General features: G+C 45.0%; 1 protein-coding gene across 3 annotated transcripts in view; it reads right to left on the bottom strand.

The window, feature by feature from the left end:
• Positions 1-12,793, bottom strand: part of LOC147661225 (pyruvate kinase PKM-like) — a 61,042-nt gene that overhangs the window by 39,280 nt on the left and 8,969 nt on the right. For 2 of the 3 annotated variants that reach the window (XM_086951219.1, XM_086951220.1), the window contains exons 2-3: positions 8,420-8,596; positions 2,157-2,248 (exon numbers count right to left, since the gene is read on the bottom strand). In XM_086951219.1, the coding sequence (XP_086807345.1) occupies positions 2,157-2,248; positions 8,420-8,573 (246 nt within the window). In that variant the 5' untranslated portion in view covers positions 8,574-8,596. Of the gene's footprint in view, positions 1-2,156; positions 2,249-8,419; positions 8,597-9,500; positions 9,637-12,793 lie in introns of those variants that run through there. The other variant, XM_086951218.1, reaches the window with a different exon arrangement.

Genomic DNA, 12,793 nt, shown 5'->3' with positions numbered 1-12,793 from the left:
GAAAAACAATTACGCAATCCACCCCAATCTGGGACACAGAGTGATGATGTATTCACCCTGGCATACTTAATGAGAGTGTACCAGCTGGGAGCCTCAGACACCCACCGCCACATTCAACTGCATGCGTTTTGGGCTAAACTACAGAAGGGCGTGGAGTAGCAGAATCATCGCATCTGGAGGAAAGACTATTGTGGGATCCCATAACCAAGAAATCCACATCCCCGACTTCAAAAAAAGATTGTAAACTACACGGAGGGAATGATGGGAGAGGGATGTAGGCTAACTCCAAGATGGCGAGTGAGAGGAGGCCCTTGGTGCCCCTAGACAGGTGGCAATAAAATTGGGCTTCAGACTGGTAAAAGTGCGGATCCACCACTGCTCCAGCTACTCCTGAACAACCATGTTTAAGATGGGCAGGGTTGCCGCAGATCTGTGCCTGTGGGGTCGCAAGCAGACTGGATCCTTCCTACATATCCTTTTGGACTGCCCTGTAGGACAATTTTTCTGGTCCAAAATTGTAGACTGTGGGCGTGTGGGGGGGGGGGGAGAGACGGACTAACGAACTCGGCAAAACTATGTGTCCTTAATATAGGGGGATGGCCGTGAAACCAGGGCTCCGTGAATATGGATGTTGCAGGTCTAATGGTGGTGAAAAGAAATGTTGCACAAGCCTGGAGGGCTGGATTGGCCCTGGATCTTGAGACCTTGAAGCCTGACACAGACTGGTACATGTTAGCCGAAAAAGTGGTCTATGAAGGCAGCAGTTGACCCCAAAAATGTGGGAAATTTTGAAGCAGCTGAAACTTACAGAGGCCTATCCAGATGAACTCTGAAGTTACTTACAGTGGTGCGCCATAACACTAGCAGAGAGAGGAAGTAGGTGGACGAGGGGGATAGTTCGGGGCACAGGATATTCCTGATTAGAACATGATCTATACAACAGTGCAAGTTGTAATGGATGTGGATTTTATTTTGAAAATTCAAATAAACAGATGTGGGAGAAAGTAATTGAGGGAATTGATTTTCCACTAAGGAGGAGATTTTTGGCGTGAGACACCTAAAATAAAGCCATCTTAGGCTTCAAAAATAATGAGTCACCAGTCTGAATCGGGTCTGTTGGCATGTATGCGAGGAGCCCTGCTGCAGGTCAAGGTGCAGACCCAGGTACTCAAGTAAAGGAGCACACTTAGAGTGAACATTGGAGATCGCAGGGCACAGAGAGGGATGGTGCAGGCAGAGTAACCCACCATGCCACATCAGATTAGACCTAGCCATATGCAAGTCAGCCATGACCCTGCCCCAATACAAACAGTTGAGCCCAAACTCCTAGGCTAGGTCCTCCCTGATCCAAAACACAAGCAACCCAAGACAGATTACACTCTGATTGGGGCTCAGTAGACTTGGTTCCAGTGGCATAGTGAGCATGAAACCCACATCTGGGCATAACCCTGGCCACTTGGGCTCAGTCGACTTGGTTCCAGTGGCATAGTGAGTAGAAACCCACATCTGGGCATATCCCTGGCCACTTGGGGCATTGCATAAAAACACATAAAAAGTGATGGAAGGAATGCCTATAATTTGTGTGACCACTGGCAAATCGCTTGGGGTAGCAAAACCAAATTATGGGTTTGAATGCTACCTAGAGCTATTGCCAATAGTTACTCCCATCACTTTGTGTGTTCAGTTTGCCTAAAGCCACATGTTTGAAGCCTGAACTGTTTACTAGAGCATGACTGCTCTTGTCCTCTACGACTTACTGGATTACAAACAAGACGTGGGCAGATCTACCCCACGTGAAGGTTAAAGAACCTATTATTCATTCTGTCACAATTACTTCAATTTTTTTTTTCCTTCTTTGTTCCTTACATAGAGAAAAAAAAGGCGATATTTTTTCCTTGCTCTTCTGCAAATACTTACTGTCCAATCTCTCCTGTACTAATTCCTGTTTTACATCTCTCACTCCGACTCAACTTTAAGCACCCAGGATTTACTGTTTAGGCAACGTTATTTAAGGGTCAGGTGTAAACACAAGGCCCATTTTTTACATATCATTACTACCCCAGAGCTCAAAGGAGGATTTGTTGAATGTGTCAAATTAATCCAGCAAGCACACATACTTCTGTGCCTGTAAAGGGAAGCTTATTGCATTGTCTTACCTCATGGGAACCATGGGAGAAATTGAGGCGTGCAATATTCATTCCGGCCTTTATCATCTCACAGAGCATTTCAACAGATCGTGATGCAGGACCTACGAACAAAGAAAAAGACAAGAGATGAGATTCCCATCACTTTGTACGTTTTTGCTAGGGTCCACATGGCACAGGAGAAGGACTCGGAGAACATAACTTGGCCACAGGATGTTGCAGAGAAGCAGACTGCACTTCAGGTCTCGAAATGCGGTATGAGTTGTAGTAGACCTGACACTGTCTCAGACTGTGTGGCACATGTCTATGTAGGGCACAACATGAAATAAAATGGAAAACAAACCATCACAAATATTACAACAGGCTATACTGCCCCACATAAGAAGCTGAAAGACCACAGGTGGTGCTACAGGACAAAGTCCAAAACTGAACACCCCATTACGGGGCGCTTAAGCTTCCACCCCAATCTCTAAGAACAGAAAGTCACAAATCTTATTTTTTCCTACTGACACTAAACCTTACACCTCTCACTCCCCAGGGAGCAGATGGTCTCATAAAGGGAAGCATTATATTAATACATTGGCGTGATATAGGGCACAATAGCTGGAACTGCCAATGGTGCATAAGAGCAGTAATAAGGAAAGGTGAAGCAAATTAACACAATTTTGACATAAGAGGGCAAGACAATGTGGTTCCAAAACCATTCTCAACTCCGAGGCCATACACTTTATAACGCAACAACTGCATGGGCTTCACCAATATGGTGAATATGGACAGACTGAATACAAATTAGACTGCAGACATAAAAGGAGTCACTATCATTGCATGGATATTACTTTGTGAGACTTCATTCGAAGTAAATACATGGAGGCCTTTGCATTGCCCGTATTTCAGTACTTTATATTGCAGTGTTTTACTTTGTAGAGAAATGTATGGTCTTGCTTGACAGTGCAGCTGTCGCCAGACAATTATGTGAACATTACTAGATAGGGGCTTTGGTACTGCAAACATGTTGGGTGCCAGGGCTACATGTTTTGATAGGGCAGAAGTGTGAGCTTCCACAAAAACAGTGACTGCCCACAACACAGTTGTGATCATTTTATTTATCTAGACCGATGCCTAAGCTTGAACTTTCAGAGGCACACACACGACAATTGAATGTTATTAAAGTGTCTTAAAACAACAAGATAATTTACGCAGCACCAGAGTTCAAAACTTAAAAAAACCTTTTTAAAAAACCCTGTCCTCAGCCTCACTCTTGGTTCTCAAAGGAGTGTCCTAAAGCAAAGGGCTTACTCAAAGCTGTCAAACAGGATGTGTTGCCCGCATAAACTATGACTGGATAACCACCAGTACCAAACAGAGCTGTGTATACTCCATCTGGCTAGCCTTGGCTGAGGCTTTCAACATTAATGACTTAGTTATTTTGACATATTTTTGCATATGGCTGCCCCAAATCTCTCAGCCCTACAGAACTAACAATTCAACCACAGCAGGGGGATGACCATTTGTCTTCAATTCATGCACGACCTAGAGCTGGATGTTCCAGTTGTTGAAAAATGTGTCCCAGAAAAGGTTAATGCAACCATTCCACTCTGCTTTACTCTTCCAGAAACTTAGAGTGATTATGGCCACTGCCCCCGGGAAGGCCTTGGGTCCAGATAGAATCCCCAGCGATCTGTTACGCGCTGAACTCCTTGTCTGGGGACCCTATATTAATGCACTTTCGAATGCGATCCTGGCAGGTGGGCGTGTCCCAGATTCCTGGAAAAATGCAGAGATCTTCTCCACCCATAAAAAGGGTGTTAGAGGAACCTCACATAGCTATCGGCTCATTAGCCTTACAGACCATCTGAAGAAGGTTTTCTGTCACCAGATCTTGGTTAGACTTCAGGATTGGATGGGCAAAGACTATCTTGTAACCGGTATAGGCAGGGTTCCGCTCTAAGATCAGAACAATAGATCAAATTCTCTGTCTTGATCATATTGTGGCAAAATAACTTACATCATATAGGGATCATTTATATACGGCTTTTGTGGACCTCAGGACTGCCTTTGATTTTGTTCAGAGGCAGCACCTCTGGCCACTCTAGGTGCCACAGACAGGGATCAAACCCTATTGGACACACTCCTCAGACTACATAATACCAAGACAGGTGGGGGGGTGGGTGAGGGGGGTGTCAGTAGTAATCTAACCAATCACATTACGGTCCTGCATGGATTACGACAAGGGTATGTACTTGCACCAACACTCTTCTCTTGTACATGATTGCGGTTATATTTCTAGGCGAGTGCTACCATGATTCTCCAAAGCTTGCTAGCTGTCCTACACCTGCACTGCTCTTTGCAGAGGACACCCTCCTCCTTTCCCACACCCCATCAGGGCTCTTAAACCTCCCACAAAAATTCTCAGAGTTTTGCGACACCTGCTGTTTGGAGGTAAATACTATAAAAACTAAAGTTATGACATTCCACCCGTATAAATCCTGTAGAGGCATGTTTCAATGAATGTTGAGCCCTTGAAGATAGAAGGGAACTTTGATTATTTGGAGTCAGAACTGACAAGAATAGAACTTAGAAATCACACAGACAGAAGAGTGAAGTGGTGCAGTTCCATTCGGTCTCAGCAGTCTAAGGGACTCAAAGCAACTCCACACAAATCTGTTTTGTGGAGCGGAACTATGGTGGAGGGATCTCAAATAGAACGGCTTGATTACAAAGGAAATAATTTCTGGAGGTTCCTATTCAGCTCATCACAGAGTACCCCCATATTACCCTAATCTTCGATACAGGCCTCAAAAGGGAGGGAGATTTGGCAATGTTAAAACCCCTCCTGTATTGGGTTAGATTGTGGTCGACCCCAGAGCTCGATCATTATAGGCTGGTTCACGTAGACGTACTAAGCCAGCACAATGCATAATCACTTCTCCCATGCTCAAGTTTCTTAAATTCCATCTTAGCGACCTGGGTGGGTACTGAAACTACCCCTCAACAATTGGGGCGGACGCCAAGAGTATGGTGAAAGATGCATTGTAAAGTCAAATTTGGGGAGGCATTTTTAGCATGCAAAACCGCTCCCACTAGAGAAATGTATCTTGATCAGATTCAACCTCCTTTAGCCTACACACTCTTTATTAAATTCAGGTTGGGACACTACTTGTTGATAAACGTATACATTGTTGGAAATCCCACCAACTCAGTCAAGAAACCAAGGATATTGAGCAGAAGTTATTCTTTTGCCTCAAGCAGGATAGGCCCTGGCGTGGTTAGCTTAAACCCCTATGCACTTTGATGGGGATAGGACACTATTGGGACGCCACCCACATTTTGTGGGCTGACAAGCCAGGCCCAGTTTTTATTTTTTGTTTTTTTCTTCAATCAGTCGATATCTGTATATTATATGGCTACTTTGGAAAAAGGCGGAATTGCCGTTCTAATTCCCAGACCCAATATTGTAGATACCATGCTCAGGTGTAACACCTCACCTTTTTAGTAGGGAATTGAGTGGTGTCATGTTTGGACAATTGTGTTACTGGTGTTATGAAAACTCTCCTGCGGTTATATTGTGGTACTTACTTTCACCCTTTTATCTTTTATCTCAGGAAATCCTGTTGCACTGTGTATTGTTGTTCTGTGGTATTGCTTTTGTTCCATAATGAACAGTGACACGAGAGAAGTCAGGTGTTTTTATGCTTGTAGTTTTATTTTCCTTGACTAGAACAAGTATTAATTCTTTAATCATATTGTGCACCGTATACCTTTCACATGCTAGCCACACCATCAAGTTACCAGGACTATGTAACTAGTTTTGACCTTTCAGATGGCATTGCGGACCTGATTTTAGTCCACATTTAAGTCTATTTTTTTGTATCACAATTTTAAATAAAACTTCCTTTTAATAGTACTGTATTGATTCGGAGGTGCCTTCATGATTTTTAAATATTTATTTTTCGTACTTTGGAGGCTCAAGGACCGAAATGAAGTATGTAGCTGAACAAGATAATGTATGTAGTGATTCTCTAGGAGCAGCACAGATGGGCGGAGATCTGTCGTTAACCTACATGGATTTTTAGGTCTGGCTTGACAGTGTAACTGTCTAGTGACATTTTGACCTACACCAAAAATATTCTATATTTTTTTGCTTCCAGACAAATACATATCTATTCCCATGCCCTTTACTTGTGATGCTTCACATTACCATACACAATTTCTTTCTATCCAGACCTACTGCAATTGTCCACGCTGGTTTCAGTTGATGAAAGTCGTAGGTGTAGACAATTATAATATACATGTTTAAGATTATATATAAATGTGTACATACATATTTTCACATATAGAATGAATGAGGAAAGCAGAGTTTAAAATCATTTTAATATTAATGTTTGTTAATTTTAAAAAACAATTACATCGTTTTTTAATCTAAAATTATATTAAAAACGAATTAAAGTTTAGTAAAGTGTACAGTAAGTTATTAAAATTGTGATTAGTTCATACGTATTAATAATTGTGACATATACACACATATATATATATATACACATATATATATACACACACACACACACACACACAAAGGGTATAGGTTTAAAAAATAAATGTATAATACTTTAAATGTAAGGTTTCGTATTGTGTGTGTGGTAAGGTAATTCAGGGAAGGGTGGTGCATAGATCTAGTATGGAATTTTTGGGTTCAAGGATTTGTAGTGCACAGGGGTGGTAAGATTTTTTGGGGTTCAGGGGTGGGAAGTAAATAGGGTCTTAATGAGTTTTAAGGAGTAGTAGTATATAGGGACAGTAAAGAGTTTTTAGGGTTATGAGATGTGTACTGTAAATGGATATTAAGCTGTCTGGGGGAAAGTAGTGTACAGAGGTAGTATGGTGTTTAGCGTTCATGGCTGGTTAGTGTACAGGAGAAGTCAGGAGATGTGCAGGTTAGGAAATGGCAAACCGACAGGGAAAGTAAGAGGTATTTGGGATTCAGGGATGTGTAGTGTATAAAAGAGTAGTAAGGGCGTTTATGGTTCATGGGTGGGTAGAGTAGCGGATCAATACGATTTTTAGGTTTATGGGGGGTGTATCATACAGGGATAGTTATGGTTTTTAGGAGTTAGTCATAGGATTTTCAATATGTTAAATATACAATTAAATTAACAAAACTGAATTTATGTAAAGGCAATTAATATATTTTACTAATAATTATTAATCGAAAAATAAACGTAAAAATTAAAGTTTCATTATACAATTATATTTAAAATGGTGTAATTCTACACATGTAAAAAAAACTATATATATATATATATATATATATATATAAATATATATATACACATACATACATACATACATACACACACGTAATTATGTAAATTTACCAACCTGCGTTAGAAGTAAAGCCCTGTGATGTAAATGATCAAATGACGTAACAACCCCCTGGGGTAAAATACAGTGAAGTTCGGACTTACTACCGTCCCACCATCAGAAAGCAATTATGTGGAAAAACCGGATTGTACTCAGTGTTAAAAAGAGCGGAGGATATTTTCCCCAACAAGCTTAGGCTACAGTTAGCAAATAATTACCCATAACTACCAAATAATTACTCAAGCTCTGACTCCAGGGATCACCAGGGCAGCAGGCGCGATGCCGGGGGCAAGGCCAATTTTGCAAAATGCGCAAGTGCTTATTTCTCTGTATCAACCTATGGCCTGAAGAGCCCCAAGAAAGATGACAATTTCAAAATAAAGGCACGAATACCTACTGCCCCTACAACTCCAACAGGAACGGGGTCCTTTCTGGCATTTTTCGAGGAGTAGAGTAAAAAACTAAACCATGTTTGTGAATTGTGTGTACTGATGAATATATTTTATGCGGCGCTTTTATTGTTTTGACATGCGTGCCAATTATGAAATGAATAAAATAAAAACATACAAAGTGCTTGTATAAAATACAAAAGTTCTATGTTACAAGGGGATGATGGCTTTATTGGTGGAATAAAGCGAGGGCCCCTTGATACCAGGAACTGAGGATCTTAAAGTAAGTAAAAACTTCTTGCTATTATGCATTTTCTGTCGTATTATACACCTTATTAATGTTTGAAATAGTGATTCTAGTATTACATTTCTGCTTTCTTTGCATTTTTTGTTACTGCATATTTTATTAAAGAACAAAAAGCTTTTCTATTTTTGCACTGTTTTGTGCAAGTTATTCAATGATTATGTACTTTTGGTAATAAAGAAAGAATAGTGATAATAAATAAAAACAAAACATTGCGGCTGTACCAATGGTGCAGATGATGCTGGTGTTGCGGGCCGTGGTGGGCTCCGAGTCGATGTCCAGGAGGCAGAGGTGCTCCAGGAAGGTGTCCGCCATCGACGCACTGAGCTGCTGCTTCTGGAAGAAGGCCGTGCCGAGGTCATGGGTCAGCTGCGCCATGATGTCAGAGTAGCGCCTGTTGACTGATGATGCGAAAGGGGAGAATTAAGAGGAGCTTGAAGGTAACCGGCATAGAAAGTGAGGACAGAAAAAAAAACAGCACCGCCCAGATCCACACACCCCAGGCCCTCCCACGAGACCGGGGTCCCTTGCCCCTTCCACAGGGGAGCAACACCTCGGGAGCTGTTAGACCGCGCAAGCTCCCTTCAGCTGCCGGAAATCACAGCTAACAGTCACCTAGGGCTCCCTAAAACCCCATCTCCAAGAGCCTGCCTCCCATTGGTTATTTCTATATTTCACAGTTCAAATAGTGGGGGGGGGGGGGGTGCGCATTTCTTCCCTGCACTAGAGTACACGACATTGGCTAGCCCACGGCCAGTCTCCACGGCCCCACAGGCACCCTCCAGGTAACCTTAGCTCACACCAGGCAATGAGTCTGACCTTCTACAGACACCATCTGCCCCACCCTTCAAAGCTATTAATTTCCTTAAGGAGGCCATCTCCATTTCTTGAGGTGGTTAGCAATCAACACGAGGTCTCTGTGATAAAATCGTGGACGCCCCAGCCCACGGCGGCGGGGTCTCGCCGTCAGCCCCAGGTGAGACCTGCCCTCCCTGGGTTTACAACTACACAGCAGGCCTCACAGGAAATACGGAAGTGCGTTCACCTGTCCTGCGCAGGTGCACCCTTCCCACTCCGGTACCGAATTACTAAAATAAACCACGTCTCCCAAGTAGGGAAAAAAAGAGGGTGAAGACATTATTGGGCAGTGGAGGGGGCCTCGGAGCCCGGGGACGATCGAATAATTTAGGTTTACTCATAGGAGTAAAAAGACAGCATTCTGGAGGGCGAAAAGTATCTAGCAGCGCCAGGTGTTCCTCCCCGGAATCAGTCAGGACCGAGGGTCCGTCCATTCCCCCCCCTTACCGTCCATGGTGTTCATCGTAAGGGGGCGGGAGCCGACTGAAGCCCTTGCACACCTGCCGCGGCGCTGCCCCGGACTCACGGGCTCTCCTCGCACGCGGCTCACCCACGCGCGCACGGCCTGGCCAGGTTAATGAGTGACCAATCCCCGCCTGACCCCGGCCGGCGCGCGCCGCCGGTCAGTTCCCCCACACAGCTGGTCCACCGCAGGACGGGTCACAGGGCCCACTGCCCGAAGAGTGTTTTTATCACACATTATGCGGAAGGGCGGGATCAACACATGAACGTGCCCAACATACTTAAAAATTTAAAAAAAAGATCCGCGAATTGTTGCACAAAAACACAGGCCTTTTGCCTGAAGATGCATGAAGGCTCCCTGGCCACCCTCCCATTATTTCACATACATACAAGAAAAGTTCGACAAGAGAGAGCATTTCACATTACATGCTTTAATTTCTACATAAACGAAGTTTTAAAGTGCACTTCATCAGTCCTGGATTTATTAGTCCAATGAACACACACACACACATAAACACACCCCAGCACAGGCATGCCCAAGCGTGCACTTGCGCGGCCTGTGTTTGCGTATGCTCCAACATTAAAACCAGGCCCACTGACTCGCTAGGTGGGCAGATGCACCGGGGGTTGGAGCTTTCTCTATCCCAGATGTCCAAGACAGCTAGGTTAGATAAGTTTAATTTGTGCACGTCTGGCTGGCCGTCCTAAGACAGCCGGCCAAAGACACATGCGCATTTTATAGGGTATAGCGCTCTGCTGCTCCCACACGGAAACACTGGCCCCGCCCGGTCTTGACCCTTAGTTCAGGACGGGTAGTTGAAAAATAAAATGGCAATAAATCAACTTTATTACCATATTATTTTCCAGCTCTGGGGCTTGTGAGGCGACCCTCCTCTGTTCAAATGGAGGAGCCGTCCCTGTCATCTGCATACATGTAATGAGGCTGAGAGGGGTCAAAACCTGCACAGCGTTTTATGGATGGACTAGGGGCTGCAAGGCACTTACTAATGCATATCCCATACAATCACAGCCCTTTAATTCTGGAAGCCCATTGCACAAAGAAACATCCACAGTTCTAAATGGAAAGGGTGCAGAAGGCACATTGCGAATCCCAGCATGCATTGTGATTAAGTCAAACATCCGAAGTTGTGTGTTGAAGTCACTATGCAGATGGTGTCGTTGAAGAAAAGGAAACAGACAGTGTTGTTGCGGTTTCGTTATTGCAACATTTTGGAAAAGTCACTGTGCTATCTATGGTCAACCGTTGTCCCCAATATCACCCTGACTGAGGGCAGATCAAGAGAAGATACAGAGAACAGAGCAGCAACAGTGTAGATCACAGGGCCAAAAAAGAAACAGAATTCCAGCTCACACAGTCGGAGTAGTACTACTAAAATACTCCGTAGGAAAACAAACCACCGCTAGGTCACCACGGGGTGACAGAGTAACGGCAACCAAAATACCCATGGGGAAAACCATACACAAATCACAGTAGGGTCCCTAAGAGTAACTAGGGCAGAAAAGAGGGAAAACACATGCTAGGCCACCCACGGAGTATTGCACCTCAAATTTTCAGGGGGGAAACTAGCTAGTTCACAAGAGGGTCACCTGCAAGTTCTGCAAAGGAAATTCTCAAGGGGCAAACTAATGCCCTAATTTTGTTGATTTTTATATAGTGCAGGCTTGATCCTGGGCATTAGAGTTCTTAATGTATGTATTGTTTGGCACAGAAGCACAGCATGTTCAGCGGACACCATGATTCGAACCCTGTTCCTCACTTCCAAGGGTGGCAACTCTGACTGTTAGGCCACATTTCCTCCCATAAGGAAAACATGTCTGGTTCTCCATAGGCTCACTCGCACAGTACTGCAGCATTCACAGAGTGGAAACCATAGCCAACTCACCATAAGGCCAATCAGAGTAGAGCAACCAAAGTAATCTCTGGGAAGACAACGGCTAGTTCACAAAGCAGAGGCAAACGTCACGGAGAACTCCAAAGCCGGGAAGTCACGGCGGACTCATACAGAAGCTCACAAAGTACAGCAACTGAAACACTCTGGGAAAAGCATGACCAGCTTTTACTTCTGGGACCCACGGCTACCGTATGTCCAGGGTCACTTAATGTGTACTGCAACGGAATTACTCCTAACTGTGGCTAACTTACACACATGGCCACTCACAGGATACTGCAACTGAAATATTCAAGGAACCATGGCTAGTTTATACACAGGGTCACTCACCAGATACTGCAACTGAACTACTTAAAGGTAACCATGGCTAGCTTATACAAGGGATACTCACCAGATACTGCAACCAAAATAGTCATGGGTAACTATGGCTAGCTTATACACAGGGTCACTCACATGATACTAAAATACTCTAAGGGGGTCACCAGGTAGGTCACCCCCTCAGCCACCACAAGGTCCTCCTTTGTGACGCTACCCCTGCTGCTGCCACTCGCTGTGCCCCGGTTCATACTGGGTGTCCCCCCGCCTTAATTTAATTTCTGTTCATTTTGTTTTTCATCTTGTTTGACTATGTGCCATTGCTGTTGCCGGTCTTTGTGCCTGCCCGCCGTATTTTGTGCCCTTTTGCCTTCTGTGCCACCCACCCGCTCACCCCCTCGCTCTATCCCGCCGCTGCGTCCCCGCCCCCCTGGTTCCCCATTCACTGCCAGCTCCCGCCTCCCAGTTGTTCCTCCCTCCCTCTTCCCCTCATATGGAGGCAGCGCAACGGCCGAGCGCAGCTGGCGCGCCTATGGCAAGCTCGTCTGCACCCGTCGCACCTGGACCGCGCCCAGCGCCAGGACCCCTGGCCCCCGCCAAAGCCAGGAAACCAGACATACGACACCACCACCCTCCACGCACTCAACACCGGCCGACCATCCGCTTGCTACTGAGCCACCCGAAGCACACCCACGGACCCTCCACCTGCCAAGCCTGCAAATTCACCTGCCTCCAAACATGCACCCCACCCTCCGGACCAAGCAAAGACAACAACCACCTCAAGTGCATCCTACTCAACAACCGCTCCGTCCACAAGCACGCCGTCTAACTCTGGGACCTCCTCAACACAACAGCACCAGAAGTCTCCTTCCTCACGGAAACCTGGATGAACAGCTCCTCAGCCCCGACATCGCCATATCCATCCCAGACGGCTACAAGATCACCCATAAGAACAGTGTCAACCAAACCGGAGGAGGAATCGCCATCATTTACAGGAACACCATCAGTGTCACGACCAACACCGGAGATACCCTCACCGCCGCCTAACACCTA

The sequence above is a fragment of the Lissotriton vulgaris genome, unplaced genomic scaffold (genome assembly GCF_964263255.1).
Source record: "Lissotriton vulgaris unplaced genomic scaffold, aLisVul1.2 SCAFFOLD_791, whole genome shotgun sequence".
In the NCBI taxonomy this organism is placed as follows: Eukaryota; Metazoa; Chordata; class Amphibia; order Caudata; family Salamandridae; genus Lissotriton; species Lissotriton vulgaris.
Note: the sequence above shows the minus strand (reverse complement) of the source record. Positions and strands in the feature narration are given on the sequence as shown.